Source organism: Grampus griseus (genome assembly GCF_964374135.1).
Source record: "Grampus griseus genome assembly, chromosome: X".
NCBI lineage: Eukaryota > Metazoa > Chordata > Mammalia > Artiodactyla > Delphinidae > Grampus > Grampus griseus.
In genome coordinates, this window is record NC_138999.1 from 102,969,603 (window position 1) to 102,991,244 (window position 21,642).

The 21,642-nt window shown below is 44.9% G+C and overlaps 1 protein-coding gene across 6 annotated transcripts; it reads left to right on the forward strand.

The window, feature by feature from the left end:
* The first annotated feature begins 1,192 nt into the window (after nucleotides 1–1,192).
* ATP1B4 (ATPase Na+/K+ transporting family member beta 4) lies at nucleotides 1,193–21,251 on the forward strand. Of its 6 annotated transcripts, none has more exons than XM_082681759.1 (9): nucleotides 1,198–1,234; nucleotides 1,404–1,568; nucleotides 5,456–5,708; nucleotides 9,805–9,933; nucleotides 10,194–10,298; nucleotides 13,346–13,542; nucleotides 14,439–14,495; nucleotides 17,175–17,270; nucleotides 18,003–21,251. In XM_082681759.1, the coding sequence occupies exons 2-9, from the start codon at nucleotides 1,506–1,508 to the stop codon at nucleotides 18,162–18,164; spliced, it is 1,062 nt and encodes a 353-aa protein (XP_082537885.1). In that variant the 5' UTR covers nucleotides 1,198–1,234; nucleotides 1,404–1,505; the 3' UTR covers nucleotides 18,165–21,251. The 6 variants fall into 6 exon arrangements, with proteins under 6 accessions (XP_082537886.1, XP_082537889.1, XP_082537885.1 ...); XM_082681758.1 differs by having other exon boundaries at nucleotides 1,199–1,234; nucleotides 5,456–5,720; XM_082681760.1 differs by lacking the exon at nucleotides 10,194–10,298 and having other exon boundaries at nucleotides 1,193–1,234; nucleotides 5,456–5,720.
* Nucleotides 21,252–21,642: the final 391 nt, after the last annotated feature.

A 21,642-nucleotide genomic window follows, 5' to 3' on the forward strand; every position in this document is an offset into this window, starting at 1 on the left:
AGATCTTGCTAACACGACTGTACTGTCTTTTCTGCCTTAGTAAGACAAGACCAATTTATCTATCCTCTGTTTGGTTTTTGAGGCTCCCAAGGGCTTCAGGTTTCTTATACTTAACATAAGGAATCACACAAAAATCTCAAGTGGAGAAAGTGTAAAGATAAAGCTCAATGTCTACTGAGACCAGGTTATCCCCTGGAATACATTTTGCTTTTATTAAAATCCAAAAAGAGGAATGAGTTTCTCTTTTCTTTGTCAGTGTTCTCTTTCTCTTCAAATGAGGGTATCGGGGGAGACTCCGTAAGAAAGAATCCTGAGTAATAACGTTCTAATAAATGGAGTCTATATTTAAAATTAACCACTATTGAAGCTGTCTTCATCAGAATAGCCTAGGCTTGGCATTATGAATAAATCTGTCTATCTAAGAGGTTGGGTTGGCTTTCTTGGTTATGAATGTGCCCAGAATCTCAGTACCTGCAACATTCTCAGTCACCTGGGTGTAATGGGGGGGAGGGGATTTGTGAAGGATCTCACATTCCTCCTAGGCCTTTTGGCCACCCAGGCTCCAGTGGGGTGAACCAAACAAACCAAAAATGCTATACAATGTTCTTGGCTGTTTTTACTAATTTTTCTTTTGTTGGATCCCACATTGGCTTCAGGAGTTATATATGTCTGGGAAACTGACACTGCAAAGTTCTGGCTTGTTCCCTGCCCTGATGCTAAGGGATAAATATAGAGCTCAACCACTACAGAAATTTGGCCAGGATTCCAAGGGGTGTGTGTGTGTGAGGGGTAGTGCTGATGGGGTCATTCTGACATGTAGGCTAGAAAAAGGCTTCTTATGTCCAAGATCCTCTTTGGGCAGGGAGGGGCAAAGCAGGAGCCTGGCCTCTAAAATCAGAACGCATAATCCACCTTTAAGGGGCTGGTGGATTGACACAAATAAGGAATATCGTAGGTGGCTTGGTGTGTGTGGAGGGGGAGGTGGGGAGAGCAAAGGGAATCTTTCCTGACACCCTAGATCCTTTTGCATGAGATCAGCCTTATGAAAAAAGAAAGTTATTCTTGGCCAACTCCCCTCACCCCCAACTCCCACCCACGCCCCACCCCCTGCACACACTGATATCCAACTCTCAGTTGAGAAGAACACAACTTAAGATTTCCATTGGGCCCATAGTAGCTCAGGCGCTAGAGAAGAGCAGGGAGTGAGAAGAGACATGAAGTTCGGGGCGGGGGGGTGAGTCGCTCATCCTCGTGACCCAGAATATCTCCCCCTCCCTGTAATGATGAGCTTGCTTTTCCATAAGGGCTTTCCTTTGATTCAGGGAAGGGGCCAACCAATGAGAGAGGGGCATGTTAGATTATTTTGGGGAAGGGCTCATGCCAGGAGGGTTCACTTTTACTAGGCGCCAAGTATCCCCAGCAACCAGTGTCTCCTGTACCAGCAGAAGCTCCAGAGCTCTCAGCCACTTGCCTGCCTCTGCCGCGTCTCTGCCCACTGAACAGCCATGAGAAGGCAGCTCCGGTCCAGAAGGGCTCCGGCCTTTCCATACGGTTATCGCTACAGACTTGTGAGTCCCAGGGAGCAGAATATTTTGCTGTCCCTTTTTAGTGGGGTGGGTTGGGGGATGTGTAGGTGGTGGCTTAGGGCTGCTTCTCCTTAAGATGGGCAGGAACAATGAAGTTTAAGGAAGCCCATTGTTTCAAGCTCGAGCAGTGACTCCCAGTACCCCACTGCACCCTAAATTGCTGGATTGAAAGAGGAAGCCCCTCTTCCTGTGCAACAAACATAAGGGAAGGGGAAGATGCCAGAGAATAAGGGGGACTTCTAAAATTTTTTCGTGGGAGTCTAGAATTTGAACAGACCTTTTGGAGTCTGGGAATAGAGGTTTCATTCCGAGAGCAAGAAATTTAGCCAAGAGAGAAGGGAAGGGGAAGAGGAAATGAAAGGCGCTGCCTACCCAGCTGTCTCAGTCGCTTTGGGTGGTAGCTTCTTAGGAACCCAGCTGCTCTTTTCTAAAGCAGAAATTCCAAACGATGGCTAAAAGCATGGAATCCTAGATAGAAGTTGGGAGCAGTCCTAGACATCATCTCTCCAGAACCCCTCATTATGTAAAGGAGGCTGCTGGGGCTCAGAGCACAGGAGTGGCTTGCAAGTTACTGGAAGAGCCAAAGTGAGAATGTAAGTTTCCTGACTTCTGATCCTGTGCTCTTTCCATCATATTTGCAGCATGCCACTCCCTAGCCCTCTGATTCTCCACCACCCATTGCCTCCCTGCCTGCCACCCTGCCCTGCCCAACACTCACGCACCCCGACTTCAATGTCACCATTTATCTCCAGGGTGCGTTAGAAATTTTTTTGAACCCAAAGTTTCTTTGCGTTTACTTTGCTAGAAATCATGAATATATGCCGCATGCAGTAGTTTTCTTTGCAGGGAGGTATATTCTGAAACCTCCCCCAGAGAGGGTTGTGATCTGGGCCCCAGGAAGAAACAAAGCTTAATCCATTTTTGGGGGGGAATGTCCACTTATATAACCAGGGAGCTAAGTGGAGACTGTCAACAGCCAGCAGAGGCAGACACGAATTCCTCCAACCCCGTATCAACCTGCGGAGGGCTTCTCGTAACTTTCCAGCCACAGTTTGTAGAATCTCTCTTTTGACATCCCCAAAGTCCCTACCAGGTCTCAGAGCAGTCACAGTCTGTAGGGCATACATAACTATTCCTTACTTCGCATCTTTTCTCTATAATGCTGCTAAAGCGTTGTGTATAATTTCAATTATTTGTCAACTGGTTTGGATTTTAAATGCATCAGGGGAACTTGCTCTTTATAGGGGCTACTTGATCAAATTTAAAAAGAAATTATTTGATGCAGTGAATAATCGGGTGCTAATGTCTCTTTGACAATTAACCAACTGTTCGAATGTTTACAGGGTGTTACTCAATGCAGGGCACAAATTTACCTTTCGGGTCATACTGTTTGTTTATATATTTGTTTATACGTTTATATATTTAGAGTGCTCAAAATGGAGCCACCTTCTGCCCTTCAGACTCTTTCCTTTTAGGGCAACACGATGGCCCCAGCACACTCACATACACTATCACATGAGGGCAGTGCCACTTTAGGAAACTGACAAAAACAGACCCTCTCATTACCAAAGGATTCCCTGCTGGATTCCGTTAAATAGTTAGTTGCACAAAAGTGCCTCTCTTGTACAACGTGAGGTTCTCCTATACCTGGAAGCAGGGGAGAGGGGAAAAGATATTTGCGGTTCCTGAAGCTCAGGCAGTGTGAGAGCCGTGGGGAAATTAGCTCTGAGAAGGTTAATTCTTCCCGGGAGGGTAAAGCTTTAATGACAAGCCATCTTTAATGGGATTATCGTGAGAGCTCATATCTACAAATAAGATCAGGCTGAGGCCAAAGCCAGCTGCCTCCTTGGTGGAGGGCAGGCAAACAGGCAACAAGGAGAGAAAAGGAAGTTTTCCAGAAAATATAAAGGGAATATAAATGTCTCCACGTTGAAATGTTATACTTCAAATTCTCTGAGATTCTCAGTTGCATTAGATTCTCTGGGGGCCATGATGACTACCCACTACAGTCCAAATGAGCGCTGAGGCCAGAGCAGCAAGCTCTGTGAGATCATTCCCCCAGAGCTCTGGTTCAGGAGTTTTCAGTCAGGCAGTTATCACTGACGTTTGTTCAGTACCTGCTGGTTACCTAGCTGCGGGCTCCCCATCAAGGAGTTAGAAAATATGGACCCTGCCCCCGGGTGCTCAGAATGTCATTCTGGAGGTCAAATGGGTACATATGTTCAAACACAAGGGAAAGAGATTTAAGAACATTTATGAATCCATTCAACATTGAGTGATGAGGTTTACTTTCCTAAGCCTTACTCTGTGAGTCCTTGTCAGAGTTAGAAATCTTTGACTATAAGCACCTCCAGTCTCTTGGGAACGCAGAATCTAACACATCGTCATCCTCCATAAACCACCTCTGCTAAACCGCCTCTAGGCACTTGTGCTCAGTGTGAGAAGCATCACATTGTCCAGGGTATCAGGAAGCATGGTTCTGAGACTGTCAGCTCTATCATGACCTTGCTGAGTGATTTTGGCTAGATCCTGTCCCCTCTCTGGGCCTCACATGGAGAAGTGAATCTTCAAGGTCCCTGTCAGTGCTGATATGGCACGTGACATAAAGCTGTACATTTGAACAAACTAGAGAGCGATTCAAGAGTGCTTATAATCAAGAGCTAGATAGCGCCGGGCAGACTGAATGCTGAGAGTATAGCCTTGTCACGCTGTATCACTTTTACTGATTCTGAACAATCCAGTTTTCTGACCCTCCCCCCCAGCCATGGCAGCCCTTTTAGCTGAGTGTCCTCTAAACGGCCTTTGAGGAATCAGGCAGGGAGGGTGCAGCACAGAGCCCCTGGCCTCTATCATTTGACACATCCAACCCCAACAGGTGCACAGGCCCCGCCACTCTTCAGATTTGGACAGCAGAGAGAAGGGACGGTGGCCTCAGACCCACAAAGAGCAAAGATCCAACCCTCCAGCCCGGGCTGGGAGGCATTGGAAATACCATTTGGTGAAGTCTGGGTCTTTCTTTTTTTTGTTGTTGTTTTTTGTTTGTTTGTTTAATTTTCTTAGAACCACTCGGAGAAGATTACAGTTTCAGATCTCAAGTAATGGCTGCAATCAGTCAATCAACAAATATGTGCTGAGCATTTGCTGCGTGCCCAGACTTCTGCCTAGGGTATGGGGTTGGTGGGGGGAAGATGACGTATCAGTTGCCGTGCCAGCCCTCAGGTGGTCTGTCCAACCTGCTTAAGGCAGGAGGAGGTTCCAGTGTGGGCAACAGTCAGAGAAGCAGCAAGTAACGCCCCCATCTCTTGTTTTCTGTCGGGAAGGCAGTCTAAGCTTTGAGGAGGGGTACAGCAGCTGGCCTCTCCTCCTGATGTCTGTCCCAGGCTATTTTTAGCCACAAGTTAGGATGGTGAGGTTGAGCAGCTGAAAGTGTACAGGGTGTTAGGACAAAGCTGGCTTGGACTGAGAATTTGCCATCACGGACACAAGTGTCTAAAACTACTCCATCCTCCAGTGTTGAGCTCAGCTCTGCCCTGACAGGCCAGACAAAGTTAAGTGGGAAGCCAAGGCCCCAGGACAGAGTAATGACATGAGCAGTCCTAGGGGAACAGCCCAAATGCCTGAAGCCGATAATAAAACTTGCACCTCTATGGAAAGAATATTGGGTCAAAATGGGTCATAGAAAGGATATTTCCTGCAAAAGAACAGAGAGAAAGAAATCTGCCTCTTGTAACAACAGGTATGTTTATGGGTAAGTGGACATCTGAAGCATCTCCAAATATTGAGTCGTTTTCCATTTATTTTGGCTGGTGGGATGTGCCATTGGAAATCTTCTTCTCCAAAAAGGGGATTGTGTTTTGTCACTGTTTCAGGATGATCAGGATGAAGTGAATCAGAACTACTTAGCAGATGAAGAGGAAGAAGCAGAAGAAGAGGCTCGGGTGATGGTGGTACCTGATTTGGAGGAGGAGGAGGAGGAAGAAGAAGAGGAGGGGAAAGAAGAAGAGGAAAAGGAAGAGGAAGAGAGTCAGGCTCAGGAAACAGGCAGTGCCTGGTGGCGGAAATGGCAGATCGTGAACGAGTACCTGTGGGATCCGGAGAAAAGGATGTCTCTGGCCCGAACAGGTCAGAGTTGGAGTAAGTCCCAGTTGTCCCAATGCCCCAGTCGGGTGTCCTTTGCTTTTGGCTTGGTGTCCAGGACTCCTTTACCATACGTTGGATGGGCTTGTCTGCAAAGTTCTCTAGCACTTCATGTAACAGGATCACTGCCTAGGGAAATTAATGGGGAGATCTCATCAGAACAAACTCCCAAGTGGGTGAACAAACTTGATTGTATAGCTGAAATACACTGGGCTCGATAGCATTTGCAGTGCAGAGAGACAGTAAGAATGAGTTGAAAAAGTGCAGATTTCTTTGAAGCCCCAGCCCTGTCACTTTCTATCTGTAACTTTGGGCTCATCATTTATCTTCTCTGAGCCTCAGTTTCCTCACCTGCTTAATGAAGGAAACAGTATCTGCCTTACCTCTCTCACAGGATCAGCCTGAGGCTCCAATAAGATGTTAAAATTGTAAAGTACAAAGTACTATGCAGAAGACTATTCCTAAGATACGAGACCCAAGACCCTGCTAACCTGACCAAGGGTTTGTACAGCCTCATCATTTCACCTCGTAATATCAGTGAAGGAGAGCCACGGCTGCCCCTGGCCCCAGCTTGCATGTGCTTTGCGATCGATCCCATGGTGTATAGAGAGAAATGGGTTAAAGGGATCATTTCTAGCAATTTAAGGCTGAGTCCCCATATTGCTTGATCAAAGGCAGAATTGCGGTCCCCAGCATTTCCTCTTCGTACCACATGCTGCCACCACCTTTACTTCACAGCTTCCCCAGCACGCCTCTCCCAGGGTCCTACTCACCTCTTGAACTATTAATGCTGATCCTTATCAGGAGATTCAGCTTGTGGTAAAATTCACACTCGCCATAGTCTCTGAACATCCCAGGAAAAGAGCAGCCGCTGGTTTGAATTCAGTTAACCCACAGAAGAAAACAATAGATAACTCTATGGATAAAATAAGAGTCCCCCAGTGCCAAGGGTCTAGGTTGCTAAAGTCGATGGTCATGCCTTCTAAAGGCCCCTTTGGCTGAGAATTCCCTCCTTTGTAGTTTATGTTTCTAATTCAGCTCAGTCAGGGTGAAACAGCCAGCCCTGCTGCCTGGAATTAGCAATAGCAGGTGTGGGGCTCTGAACAACACCCACCTCCCTTCACCCCTCTTCAGTTCCCAGCCCCACCCCTGCCCATCCCTCGAACTCTCAACTGGAACAAATGTACCATTCAAGGAACATTCCGACGTTCTGGAAGCTGCAGACAAATGCTGGACACTCACTGGGGCTCCAAAAGGGGGCACAGCTGTTTCTCCCTTGCCTAAAGAGGACTGGAAAAACAGGCCTTGTGAAATGCAAGTGTGATTCTGGGAGAGGGAGCCCTACGTTAACCCTTAAACAGCCAGCCATTGGAACTTAACCAGATGAGCTGATCCCAACTGCGCCTGCGGAGAACAATCCATAGGCCAACAAGTGGGGATGAGGGAGGAAGGTTCAAGTGCCCAGGGAATATATGGCAGTGGGGACACTGCACGGTAGGCCGTATCCAGGCCTCGGGGTAGCGGGTCTAAGGAGAGCCCGGGCTACCCCTGGGCAAAGGGCAAATAGTGATGCTAATGCCTAGGCCGCCACATGCCTTGCTGCCCTCCTGCTTGAGAACTAGGTGCCACTTAGCACTTACTAACACTGTCCCAGCCTGGACATCAAAATGACCAACATATTCACCCAGCCTATTATTATATTCTGGGCTTTTCCTCTGATAGCTGGGCAACTTCTATTCTTAGGAGCTTTATGTTATTTTATTGGGTACTGACAAGAACTGTATGAGGTAGTAATATTATTATCCCCATTTTACAGATGCAGAAACTGAGGCTTAGAGAGGGTAAGTAACTTATCTAAAGTCACACAGTTAATAAAGTGGCAGTACTGGGATTCAAACCCAGCTTGGATGAACACTGGAGTTCATTCTCTTGCCAGAACATCATGCTGTCTTCATGAACTCTAGCAATGAGCAAGGCCCTGATGGATAGGGCCTCAGGACTTGATGGGGTGTTTTAGTGGAAGGACTGAAGAGTTGGGATCGTGGGTACCTAGTCTATTCAAGATATAATGGTCTATCCAAACTTGGGTGGGACATTCAGGAGAAAACCCTGGATTACCTAGAGGAGCAGCCCAAGTAAAACTTGGACATTTGGAGCAGAAAGGGTTGGAGGGATCAATGGGTTCAGGTGGGTACAGTGCTTGGTTTTGCCGGGGGCAGGGGGTGGTGTAGCTGAGACAGTTAGCCTATCACAGACTCCAGGGCACAGACTCCTGGGCAAAGCTGAGGGGACTCCTTGCTAGTGCCCTTCTCCCATCTACAGCTTCCTGGCCACACATCCTGGGCAAGAAGGAAGATATCTCCAGGGGAATGTACCTGTATTCTATTGCTTTCCTCTCATCCATGAAACTGAGCCTTCTGGTCCCCCAGGATGGCTCCAGCTGTTGATCGGTTCCCAGGATGGGGATGGGGGTAGAGGGTTGGAGGAGGAGTCACAGGGCACATCCCATCAGGACAGCAGGCGGGCAGCAGCCAAGTATCACAAGCACACGAGGTGCTGCTGTTTCTTCTCCAGGGACTCCAACTGAATCAATGTGTTCATATTCCAGTTCTGCTTTAGTTCATCTTATAAAACATAAAGGTTCACTTCTAGTTAGATTAGTAAGAATTTTTTTCTCCTTTTCCCTACTCCTTTTTTTCTATTTTTTTTTGGTTCATTTTATTTGGTTCATGGTTCAACTTAAAATTTAATATTTAATAAATAAATAATAATTAAAATGAATATCTGCTTATAAAAAATTAATATTTGGATTTGGTTTGGGGTACAGCAAAGCTATGTGGTTTGTTCCAGTTTCTGGTTCATGATTCAGTTCAAATCTGTAGCTCTGACATCATGTCACTGCTGTGAGTGGAGCTAGATATTATTTTCTGAGAGAGCCCCGAGGAGGACTTGAAAGAGCTTCTCAGCAGCAATCTCATGCTCATTCACTCATTCTGTGCTGCCTAATCCTGGGGCAAACCTAGTGCTAATCCAGCCCACAGAGGAAGAATTCACACAACTGTGCTTCTGGTCCTATGGCAATAATAATATTAATAATAACAATGATGAAGACTGCCACTTACAGAGCACTTAGTACATGCCAAGCTCTGTGCTGTGCTATTTATATGCATTATTCAATGTTAAGAAGTAAGTACTATTATTATCCTCATCTTACAGATGAGGAAATTGAGGCCCAGAGAGGTAAATAGCATGTCTAAGATTAAACAGTTAGGAAGTGGTAGAGTCAGGACAGGATGTAAGGAAAGGCTGAATTTCAGATAGTGTTAGGGATATTGATCAGAATATGAGGTAAGTGCTGAACTTATCCCCATTTTACCTGTGAGGAATCGGGGGTGCCAGGAGGTTCTATAACTTATAGCTCACAGGCTGAGCTCACAGGTAGCAGGTGTCAGTAATTAAGTACAGTTTGCCCCTCTTCCCTTCCCCATCCTGCGTCAGTGTTCTTTTTGAAAAGCAGAGTCACTTAGAGTTTTGCCAAAGATAAAGAAGATTTGAAATACGTAAAGTGAAACCTCACTTTGCCTTCATTAGAGGCACACCCAGTGGAAACGAATCAAAGGTTTGAATTATAGGCTATGTGAAAAGAAATGCTGTTTTCATCACTTGCAAATACATATAATCACTGGAACCAAGCTGCTAGGACTCTTTAGGGCACCTACTTTAATGAATAGCGAAGAATGACTTGTACTTAGGACATCAACCATTGCCCAGAGGACTCCCAGGCAATTTGCCCTCTGCAGTACTTTAAACTCCACGCCCCTGTAATCTCGTTCACGGTCATCATTTGCTCAGCAAGCCCTTCCATCGGAGATGCTGTAAAGGTAAACTGCAATCAGACCTCTGACGCAATTCTCACCAATTTCAAATTGGTGAAACCTGAATAAGCAAGGACATGCTGAATCTGGGGAATTAAACAAAAAGCCATGTCACGTGTTTGGGTTGGTTCTGGTTCATGAGTTCAAATGCAGAGGCAGGGCTTGTTGGCCAGCACTGACCACCCTCATCTGTGATTGTTCTGCAGGCCTGATCTTAGTCATTTACTTCTTCTTCTATGCTTCCCTGGCCGCTGTGATCACCCTCTGCATGTACACGCTATTTCTGACCATCAGTCCTTACATGCCGACCTTCACTGAGAGGGTGAAGCCTCCTGGTGAGTGCCCAAATACCCTGTGCTGTCAGAACTTGCTGGACAGAAATCTGCTTGCACAGCATGTTCAGCTTCAATTAACTTTGGCTCTTCCCGGTAATGACTTAGGGATTCAATTATTAAGAGTAAAAGTAAAATGGTACTTAGCAAATTATGGTCCTTTTCATTTTGATTGCCTGGGGGGAAATGGTTTCATGGGAATCGATACAAAAAAATTATCCCAAGAATGGGTTAATATATCCAAGACCTGTTTTCATTGCCAGGAGTTATGATCAGACCCTTCGCCCATAGCCTTAACTTCAACTTCAACGTTTCTGAACCTGACACTTGGCAGCATTATGTGATTAGTCTAAATGGCTTTCTCCAGGGTAAGTTCCTCTGAATGGTGAGAATCTCTTTGGAAAGGTGATGGGTGGGAACTCAAAATTCAAAATTCACTTGGCTCAGAAATCCCAGTCTTACTAGCACTGCCCATTCTGGTTTTTCCTTACCATGCATCCCCCTCAGCACCTGCAGATACAATCAAAACTGCTGTGGTTTGTGATTGTATGTTGCCTTGCAAGCATATAAGCCAGTAAGATGATAAGTTCATTGGGGCAGAGAACTTGTTTTCTCCTCCTGAACACCCTATAGCACCTAGTTATGTCCTGGGCACATCCAGATGGCTCAATAATGATCAATTATAAAAGATAATTCGGGGGCTTCCCTGGTGGCGCAGTGGTTGGGAATCCACCTGACGATGCAGGGGACGGGGGTTCGTGCCCCGGTCCGGGAGGATCCCACATGCTGCGGAGCTGCTGGGCCCGTGGGCCATGGCCACTGGGCCTGCGCGTCCGGAGTCTGTGCTCCGCAACGGGAGAAGCCACAGCAGTGAGAGGCCCGCATACCGCAAAAAAAAAAAAAAAAAAAAAAAAAGATAATTCGGGGGGAGGTAGTGGTGAGAAAAGAAGAGTGTTCTCCAGAACAGGAAGATTCTTGCCTCCTATGTTTTCTCAAGGTAAGAGAATTCATTTCTTGGAGATGATCCATCTTAGAGGAGGAGAAAAAGTGTCTTCATTTAAATAGCAGTCCAAAAGGGAGTTAGAGGAAGAATCTCTGGGTGGCACTCACTGCAACATTTTGATAGCAAGTGTTTTCTATAGCATCATCAGATACATTTTCAGGGGTGAATGAATGGCTTTCTGAGAAGCCCTTACACAGGGTGAAAACTGAGGTAGCAGCTTGGTTAAGGTTAAACACAGAGCACACAGTCTCTGTATTTATCCAGCTATCAAAGAGGAGCCCCCATGGGTTTACTGCACCTATTATTTGTGGAAAAAAAGCCAGGTTTGGTTTCCCTGGCCTGGCTGAAGTGGGGTGATGGGGGTGGCCAACAGAATGTGCACTGAATTAAGAGGATTCTCTTATGTGATAGGAAGTGTTATTTAAATGTGTAAATGTTGTCACTGAACTTTAACCCTGCATAGCAGAGTCTATCGTCCCCATTGGGGGAACTAAGGCTCAGAAAGGAGAAGAAATGTGATCAAAGTCTCCCAGTAGCAGTAGTGTTTAAATTTAAACCCTTGTTTCTGTTCTCGACACCCTTGCTACTCAAAGTGTGACCCATCAGCATCACTTGGGAGTTTGTTGGAAAGGCAGAATCTCAGGCTCCACCCAGACCTGCTGAATGGGGATCCGCAGGTGATCTGTATGTCCATTAAAGCTCGAGAAGTTCTTTTCATAATTCTTTGTTGCTGCCACATGACCAGGAGTTAGAAACTCAGCTTTGTATTGGTAATGCTCAGTGTCATCTTGCTTAAGTCTGAGCTTCAGATTCCTCACCTGTAAAATTAGAGGGGCTGGGTTCTTTTTGAATCCATGTAGTTCCACTTTTGGCTCCCCAAAATGTTTTGGGCATCATAGGCAGCACAATATCTTCTTTTCTTTCAAAATGTTTGTGAGCTATTGCAAATGTACTGCCAGAATCTCTGGCGAGGAAATTCCTCTGAGAAGGTAGTAGATGCAGAAATATCAGTTCTGACCTGATGACACAGGTGGGGAACATTAGGAAAAGCATTGGGTTTTTTACTTCCTAAGTGTAGATAATATGCCCTGTTAAAAAGGAACACATCTCTGAAATAGACATCCCAGAGTATCAATTTCATTCCCATGAGGACAGGGATTTTGCAATAAGGGTCATGTCCATGTCACAGTATTTTTAATGGAACTACCTCAAGAGAAACAAGGAGCACATGATTAGAGCTTCTATTTAGAAAGTTGCTATTTGAACATAGTTTACTCTAAAAAAAAAAAAAGAGAGAGAGATTAAAACAAAACCTTGAATTGAATGTAGCTTTGTCAAAGGACAAATAAAGGCTTAGCCATAATTAGAACAGATTTAAAATTCCCAGTTACATTTGGAGTTTCAACACTGGTGGATTGTAGGTGCACAATCTCCTCTAAAAAACTGAGCTACTTGGAACATGAATGCATGGGGGCTGGATCTAACAGGACTAACTGGATTCCATCATTTAGAACCAAACTGGAAATAATGCAGTAATTTCTAAAGCCCAGTTCTCTGGCATCTAGTAGCCCAAAGAGTCAGCTCACAGATAGCCCTTTTCAGCTCTCTCCCTGATATATGTACCTTGGGCACATGTTAAATTCCATCCAATGTAAAGGGACACTAACTCTGAGTGCCTCAGGTCTCAGTAGACAAGATCTCACCCCCTCACCCTCTCAGTGGAGACCCTATGGTTGTCATTGTTTTCTGTCTTTCAACCTAAGCTTCTATTTTGCAGTGCTAACTTCCCTCTGTAAAGAATGAGGAGCTGGTTTATCTCCTCCTCTTTGTCCTCCCCCTTCCTCCTGTCCCACAACACACACTCTTCACTGTCTTGCATCGGGTGCCTCTCATTGACCTCAAAGAGAGATGTTTCCCTAGGCTGAACTTAAAGATATTTAACCCAGGGGCTTTGCCTCCTTATATATGCCATGCCTCGATATGATTCAATCCTTCTTCCAAAATCCATCTACTATTTTGCCTATTCCTCTCCTAGAAGTAGGAAAGGCAGCCCTCCAAGTTTACAATTTACCGTATCAGAAAAGAAATAATGAAAAATAGAGAAAAGTTATAAAGCGATAAACATACAATCCAGAGACAGATATCGAAGAAGTTCAAGGGAATGAAAAGCAAGGGGACAAGCAATCAAAGTGGGCTGAGGGGACCAGCCCAGAAGGCTTCTTGGAGGGAGGTTGCTGATGAAGGGCCTTGGGCACCTGATGCCAGGTCACAGGCCCTAGGACAAACTGAGTGGGCTTTCAGAGGAGCACAAGCAAGTTCCTGGAGAAAGGAAACTAGGGAAGAGAACTACTGAAAACATGGCCTTCCTCTGTAGTACCTATCTAACATGACCCTTTGCCGCCCACACTTTAGGTTATAACGACAGTCTTCAAGAGGAAATGAACGTAGATTGCCCCCCGGGCCAATACTTCATCCAAGATGGTGATGAGGATGAGGACAAGAAGGCCTGCCAATTTAAGCGCTCCTTCCTGAAGAACTGCTCTGGCCTGGAGGACCCTACTTTTGGCTACTCTACTGGACAGCCCTGCATCCTTCTAAAGATGAACCGGGTATATTGGCCCTTGTCACTCTGTCTATGATAAGTGGATGAGTTGGGTAGGAAGGCTCTGGCCGCTACATTTCTCTTTGGGCTCTGTCTTCATACACTGTAAGTTTGGCCATTTTTACCAAGAGTGTCACGAATACAAACAACCAGACAAAACTACCAAGCAATAATTCCTTTTCTCCCTGAACACTTTCTATTTTGATTCTTCTCCAGCACCCCTAAACCTTTGATGCTCTGTCAGGAATGAGATCTTGAGCTGTTTGGAACAGGGGACTGACATGGGGGTGGCATGGGGGACAATTCTTATTTTTTTATTTATTTTATTATTTAAAAAAAATTTTTTTTGCGGTACGCGGGCCTCTCACTGTTGTGGCCTCTCCCGTTGCGGAGCACAGGCTCCGGACGCGCAGGCTCAGCGGCCATGGCTCACGGGCCCAGCCGCTCGGCGGCATGTGGGATCTTCCTGGACTGGGGCATGAACCCGTGTCCCCTGCATCAGCAGGCGGACTCTCAACCACTGCGCCACCAGGGAAGCCTGGGACAATTCTTATATCACAAGAAATGCATTTTCCTTCTCTCCTGCCATGCCTCAGGTGTGGCAGAGCCTTACCAGGCATACTCCTCTTGACCCAGTACGTTCTTTACATTTTCAGGGTAATCCTGCTGCAGTTACCACTGTATGAATATCAGGCACAAATAAAATAAGAAGTAAGCTGAGCTGAGCAGCTCAGAAGATACTTTGCATTTTCTGCTTTCTGTAACATTTCTGAGAGGGCAAAATAGATCATGTTTATGCCTAAAGAAAGGACAACTCAAGGGGGATTTAGAAAAGCCATATTTTTACTGTCAAATCTGTTTTGGTTTTTGTTTTTTAAAAACACGCTGGTTTTCTTTTGCTAGATTGTTGGCTTTCGTCCTGAGCCTGGAGACCCTGTGAAGGTTTCCTGCAAAGTTCAGGTAAATGCCCTTTTGAGTAAGTACTGTTAGCACATCTGTTTCATGCAAAAGGGTGGGTCATCCCTTCCAAGGGCTTTACCATGGATGGTTTCCTAAGGGTTAGGGAAAGGGTTAATCTTTTCATAACTACACCTCCATTTATACCTTCAGGCCTCCCTGTTTCCAGAAAGCATTCCATTCATGTGTATTCGTGTGTGTAGTGTTTGTGTGTGTGTGTGCTGATTTATACCTGTGAAAGCCAAAGACTGAACCTCAGCTGAGAGCCACAGCAGGAAACAACAATGTGCCAAGTCATTAACGGAAATTCTGTTTACACTTTTGCTCTAATTACTTGTTTCTTTGAACTAAACAAGCAGCTTTCATTAGAGTCATTAGTCCCTGCTTTTAAAACTGATTTCACAAAAGAAAAGCAAGGGAATGATATCACAAAAGTGAGGTAGTGTTTGTGGAAAGACAGGCTCTGATCTGTTTCTTAACTTGGGTGGAGGTCTTCAGGGGTCAATTTTCTTCTTCTTTAAATCGTGTGTGTGTGTGTGTGTGTGTGTGTGTGTGTGTGTGTGTGTGTGTGTGTAGCCTCCATACTCTTTGACATATTTTACAATATAACATATATAGCAATACAAAAATAAATAAATAAATAAAACTGATTTCACTTTTTGCAGCAATGACCAGTGGCACTGGGTGTTGCAATAACAAATGACTACAAGGGAAGTATAAACAGAACTCCATTAATATGCTAATTAACTGTCCTTCAAGGGACCATTAACTCCTATCTCATTTGTGCCAATTAGCTCCTTTGTAGGAAAAAGCCTACAAAGATCTTGGGTTTGCTGGGGTTTGCTTCTTAAAGTTGGCAGTAGCTCCCTCCTGTTTGGTAACACCTACTACACCCCCAGTCCTGGACGGTTGTCTTGCAAATGTGTGAAGCCGGGTAACCCCATTCTCAGTACCAGAAATGCTGCTCAAAACTCCAGTCTTGATCGTGGCAGATCAGAAAGCAGCAAAAGGCAGCATTTATTCAGTCAATAGTTCACATTCAGCAAGAATTTATGGATCACTTATTAAGTACCAGGTACTTTGCTAGGTGTTGGGGGTGCCAAGATAAATATGATTCCGTCTCTGAAATCAGGGCCATCAAGTAATACAGGTGCTATGAAAGGTGCAGTGTGGGGCTTCCCTGGTGGCGCAGTGGTTGAGAGTCTGCCTGCCGATGCAGGGGACACGGGTTCGTGCCCCGGTCCGGGAAGATCCCACATGCCGCGGAGCGGCTGGGCCCGTGAGCCATGGCCGCTGAGCCTGCGTGTCCGGAGTCTGTGCTCCGCAACGGGAGAGGCCGCAGCAGTGAGAGGCCCGCGTACCGCAAAAAAAAAAAAAAAGGTGCAGTCAAGACATTAAAGAGGGAAAGGTTAGTTCCACATGAGAGGTGGTGACACTGAAGTTGAGCTTTGAAAGGTCAGGCAGTGCTTGCTAGGTGAACAAGGTAGGAAGGACATTCATTCTGGTCACATATATGTGAGCATGTATAAACATACACACGTGAGGTGTGACTGCAAACTGGTGGAACTGATTCCACACACCATTCACAAAAAAATGAATTTCATTACTTTTTACAAGAATATATAAATAAACCATAAAGTCTTAAACCAGCATATTAATTGGATTGAGCCCTGCTTATAGTTCCCTAGTGAAAGCCATTCATTTTTCAGCTTACGGCGAACCTTGCTGAGAACTGTCCTTTAAAAAAAAAAAAGAAACACTGAATCATTATACATTGTATAATAATCAACACTGGTCAAATCCACACCCACTTGTGGAAATCAAGCATGATGAGGTAATTATTAGAATAAATTAAGGAGAGCTCGGTTTATACTAAGAGCCATTATACTATATCGATAGAAGTAATCACATGACCCGAGTGATTTGCTAGTAGTGATGCACTATTTGCCCCCAGTAACCTCTAGACCTCTGCTATTTAGGGCAAGCCTAACGCATGGGCAGAATGGGCAGTCCCCTACCCGACATGATATGATTAGGGTAGACTTGTTTATTTAATCATTTCCCCCCTTGCTTATCCTCCTGACCCCACCTCCTGTAATTAAGCACCTCAGAGAATGTGGTCAGAGACGTGCATTTAGGTGAGCCAACTACAGGCTGTGTCCCTATGCATCAGGTCCCTGTGCACTGGGTCTGACCTCAACCAGAAATGAGCACACCGTGTGCACGTTGTTGTGGAGTGGGATTTACTAGGCATGTTCCAACTTACACCTGCCTCAGCTCCAAAGTCCAAGACTGGGTACCAGGACCAGTGTGATTCTTTGGAGAGGTGCTGGCATGGTAGGCCCTCTTGCCAGAGCAACACTGGGTACTGCAAGCCCTTTGGAGCCCTTCTGCCTGGGTCCCCTAGGAGCCAGCATAGAGCCATACTGAGAACCTTCAGCCTCCGTGGTCTGGGCCTTCTATTCAGTGTTCTTTGCACTGAAAAGCCAAAGCACAGTCTCTCCCTGGAAACACTCCTCTGGGGATAAGTCTGGGCTGAGCTATGCCCCATTCTGCTTTCGTGGTCTTCCTGAGACAGTTGTGGGTCACACAGTGATTTCACCTGGGACACAAGCCCCTTTAGCTCAGGCTCCAACTCACTGAGTGACCCAGCACCTGATATGTACTTGCTTTTACTTACAGAGAGGTGATGAAAACGACATCCGATCCATCAATTACTACCCAGAGTCGGCTTCTTTTGACCTCCGTTACTACCCTTACTATGGCAAACTGACTCACGTAAGTCTGTATTCCCTTCAGTCTTTGCTGTCAGAAAGGGCTCAGAGACAAAGGAAGGGCTGGCTGGGATCTATGAGAATTAGGGAGCAGCAGGTAGTAGCAAAGGGGTGAATAGCTGCTGGCCCAGACTAGGAGTTCCCTCTACCAATTCCTATCCCAACCGCTCCTTTCCAAATCTGGAGGAATCTCAGACACGTCTGGCCTAACTCCTTCAGTTTACAGATGGAGAGATTAGGGTTCAGAGAGAGGAAGTGACTTGCCCAAGGTCACATAGCTAATTAGTGGCAGAGCCAGGAGCAGACAAATCACTTGCCATTGCACTAAATTATGCCCAAATAATCACTTTCCTGTTTCTCCCACTTAGAGACTTGGGGCAGTGAAAACTTCATCTCCAGCATGGAGACTTGATAAATACTAGTTCTGGTTTGATTCATGGTCTGATATCTAGAAAATCATATCACGCTGAGCTAGAATTGGTTTTCCCCAGAGGACAATCAGACAACTGACACTGACTTATGAGAGAAATATGTCATTTCTCCACTGTCCCAGGGCAGAGACAGCATGTCAGTTGCTTTAGCCATTTGTGACTTGGCATCATGGGATTTACTCAGTTCCTTTTGTGGAGGTTGTTCCATCCTCCTGCACTGATTATCTGATCACTTCCATCCTATTGCCGTCCCCTACATACCCTCCCCTCCTGACACTTAGAATTCATTGTTCTTCCACCTACAGGTTAACTACACCTCCCCGCTGGTGGCAATGCACTTTACAGATGTAGTGAAGAACCAAGCGGTGCCTGTGCAGTGCCAACTGAAGGGCAAAGGCATCATAAATGATGTCATCAATGATCGTTTTGTGGGTAGGGTAATCTTTACTCTGAACATAGAAACCTAAGAACTTCAGGGGGCCACTCCCACCAGTTCTGTTTCTGTTTTATTTCATGTTACCCTGGTAGTACCTGAATTCTTTTTCTTCAGTTGGGACACAGCCAAGTGGACACCTGAGACAGCAGATCATCTTTCCTTGCCTTTGACATATGTTCGAAATGGCATTGTGGGAGCTATTTGATTTTTAAAGGTAGTCTCTCCTGATGACAAATAGCTTATATTAATTTCCTTTTCTCCCACTTAAAACTAAAACCCATTCTTGCTGCTAGAAGTCTCATTGTAGTGTAACATAGTATCTGATAAAATTCACAATAGCCATGAAGGAGAATTTCCGTAATGATTATAAATTCATCATGTTTTCTAAAAATTTGTTGTTTTTAGAGGTAAGATTCCTCCCAACCAGGCTGATAACTAACCATTTTTGTTAACCTGCCTGGCAAGGTCCTTCCCTGAGAATCACCAACCAGACCAATCCAGAATACACCTAGGGCCACCATACCTAGGGAACTCTACATCCAGGGGTGCTTGTGAAACTGGCTGCCTCACATGGGCAACTAAATACTGATTCACAGACTAGGTTATCTTCAACTGGGACAGAAGTCAGTGATAACTGGATATTGTCCTGGGATAGACCAGAACATAGACCTTCCCTATAACTTTTTTTGGGAGGTGAGGCCCACTGCAACTGGGGAGAACACCTACCATGTGGACGTGACTGGTATTAGATTCCTTGCTTTATGGTGTAATCCAAAGGCAAATGTTCCTGCAGAAAGGTTTGTCTCAGCTTCAGACACAGGAAGAAAACAAGGAAGATCTCCACCAACTAATTCTTGAGCTCTTTGTTTGACAGTAGTGTGATGTTCTTTGAGACCATCAGGGATAGATGTGTTGACCGTCCCCGCCCACACCTCATTACAGCGCTGGGGATTGAAATCAGGGTCTCCCAACTGATACGTGGTAAGACAGAAAGCTCCTGCCAGGCCACCCTAAATTCAAGGCCCATTAGCCAGCTTTGCAGTTGTTTAAAAAATGATAAGAGGCAGATGTTTATCCAGGTTGTGGATCAGCCAGGCTGCTTTGTCTTATCTTTGGCCATGTGACCATTCCACTGTTCCTTAACACCTCCACCAGGGGGAGGGCTGGGACAAGGAGAAAAAGAAAGCATCAGAGAAGAGCATAGTGTCTCAGGGTCCAAAGCAGGGTTAAATGCCACCTAGAAGTATCCAGAGTCTGAATCTCCTCTACAATGTTTACCTTCTCCCAAAACAGGGAACTGACAGTATGGTAGTGAAGAAAAACAAGTAAAGAAGTAACTACAATATAGCGTGACAAGAGTTATAATACTAGTATGTGGAAATGCTATGGGAACATGAAGAAAAGTAAGCTGAGAAAGTAGCAGAGGAAATTTCACATGCAAAGTCACAATCACGAAAGACCATGGTGTGTTTGGGTAACTGAGCAGTTCATGTAGCTGGAGTGTAAAGGGCTCAGAGCAATGGCAGGGAGCGGCAGTGGATTGGGCTAGAAATGTATACAGGTACTGAAAGAAGACTTTGAGTTTTATCGAGTAGGTGAAAAGGAGTCATGAAAGCATTTTATGCAGGGAAGCTCTGTGATCATATTTACTTTTTAGAAAGAGCACTTTGGCAGCCACAGTGTGAAGGGTGGATTGGAGAAGGGCAAGACTGGGGAATGGGCAACGAGGGAGAAGAAGGAGTCAAGAATGACGCCAAGGTTTTGAGCTTGGCTACACCCAGTGGGATAGTGATATTGTTAAGACTGGAAATACACGAGTGAAGCAGGATTGGAGAGGAAGATGTTGAGATCACTTCTGGACATTTTAGGCTTTTGATTTCTATTGGTCAGACATTGATGTGGAGATGTAAATATAAGTGGGGTTGGGAAGAAGGAAATCTGAGAACAAAAGCAGCATTCGCTGAAGTGAACTCTCTTAATAAAGTCTAAGCTATTTAATCATGGGAATTTGAGCCACTTATGTAAAGACACCACAGCAGTCTAGTCTCTCGGGTAGTGCTTCTCTCTTGGCTTATGGCAGAAAGGACTGCTGCTGCTCGTTGGAATCTCCTTCCCAGACACCTTTCCAACTTTTAGTGACAGAGTAAAGGGGGGTTGACTGCTAGTAACAAGTGATTAAAAGACATGCGACAGCAGATTTGTGGAAAATACAAAAAACAATGAAACTGTCTCCTCCCAACGCCTTTCCTTACCAAATTCCATTTTCAAAGCTAACCTTTAAAAAGAAACAAACTTGAAGATAACAACTTTAAAGCCACCTAAAAATTACCTCAAATAACCAAACTCTCGAGATTTAGTAGTAAAAGGTAATAGAACATTAGATCTGGAAAGGATATTAGAGCGTTTAGTGAAAACAACCTGCGTTGCATCTGACTCCAGGTCCAGTGCTCTTTCTACTCTGAGCTGCTGCTTACCAGGAAGTACCATCTTTTTAAAAATCAATGAATGATATCCCAAACATTTTAAAACATATGTCAAATTTGAGTTAGAATAGTTAACATTTCACAGGAATTCAACTGGTGCTATATATTATACATAATACATTATCCTGTTAAATACGTTGACTATTAGACAGACAAGGAATTATGAATCTTTTGTCATACAGTATTTCTCATTCAGTGGAATCCATCGTGTCCACAGTTTCAAAGCAGTAATGAATAGTACTAGGGCAGTTGGGGATGTCAGCTGGGACATTTAAAAATAGCTTTATTATACAGAACTGGATATTATAATATATTCACTAAAATTGAATTCTAACAATTCAATAAACTTCAAATGGATTAATTTAAATAGTCCCCCAAACTGTGCTGTACCAGGATTTGATTTGTATACCATCTGTTGCAGTGCACTTGGTTTTACTTGATTGTCAATGAGAAATACTACTTTCAAATGCCTTCATGATTTTGTCCATGCTAGACTTAGGATTTTTTACTTCTTATCCCTCTGAAATTATTATCCTGAAGTTACCTTTCTTAGGCATCTGTTTGCTGGGAATCTTCATATAGAAGACATTAATATTGTCTTGGGGAGTTGTTGACAGCAATAAATTAAAATTAAAAAGGAGTGTATGATTTCCTCTTTCTAAACTGTACCACTGATTTTCCCATAGGAATACTGGGCAGACATGTGGGTGGAAAACTCGACAACTGACAGCCTATTAGTTTAAGACTTTTTTTCTTCTTCTCCCTCCCACTTTTTTTTTCCCAATTCCTGGGATTTGGCCACAGGAGAATGAAACTAAAACTTGTTTCATTCCCATTGCCCAAAATCAACCAAAAGTCAGAGGGCAAGGAAGCCCACCGATGTGGTCCATACAGGTCAGCCTCCCAAGGAAGAAAGCAGGGTGGAAAAGGGTAGAAAGTGCATTTGGAGGGGCAAACGAAATACCTAGCACAGCCACCAAGATTTTGAGATTCTGAGGACAGACTCCTCAGAGCCTGATACAGTGC

Coding starts and splice junctions, on each gene's coding strand:
- ATP1B4 (XM_082681758.1), top strand. CDS start 1,506: ATGAGAAGGCAGCTCCGGTCCAGAAGGGCTCCGGCCTTTCCATACGGT. Junction 14,496..17,174: donor AGGTTTCCTGCAAAGTTCAG/GTAAATGCCCTT, acceptor TTTTACTTACAG/AGAGGTGATGAAAACGACAT. Junction 17,271..18,002: donor ACTATGGCAAACTGACTCAC/GTAAGTCTGTAT, acceptor TTCCACCTACAG/GTTAACTACACCTCCCCGCT.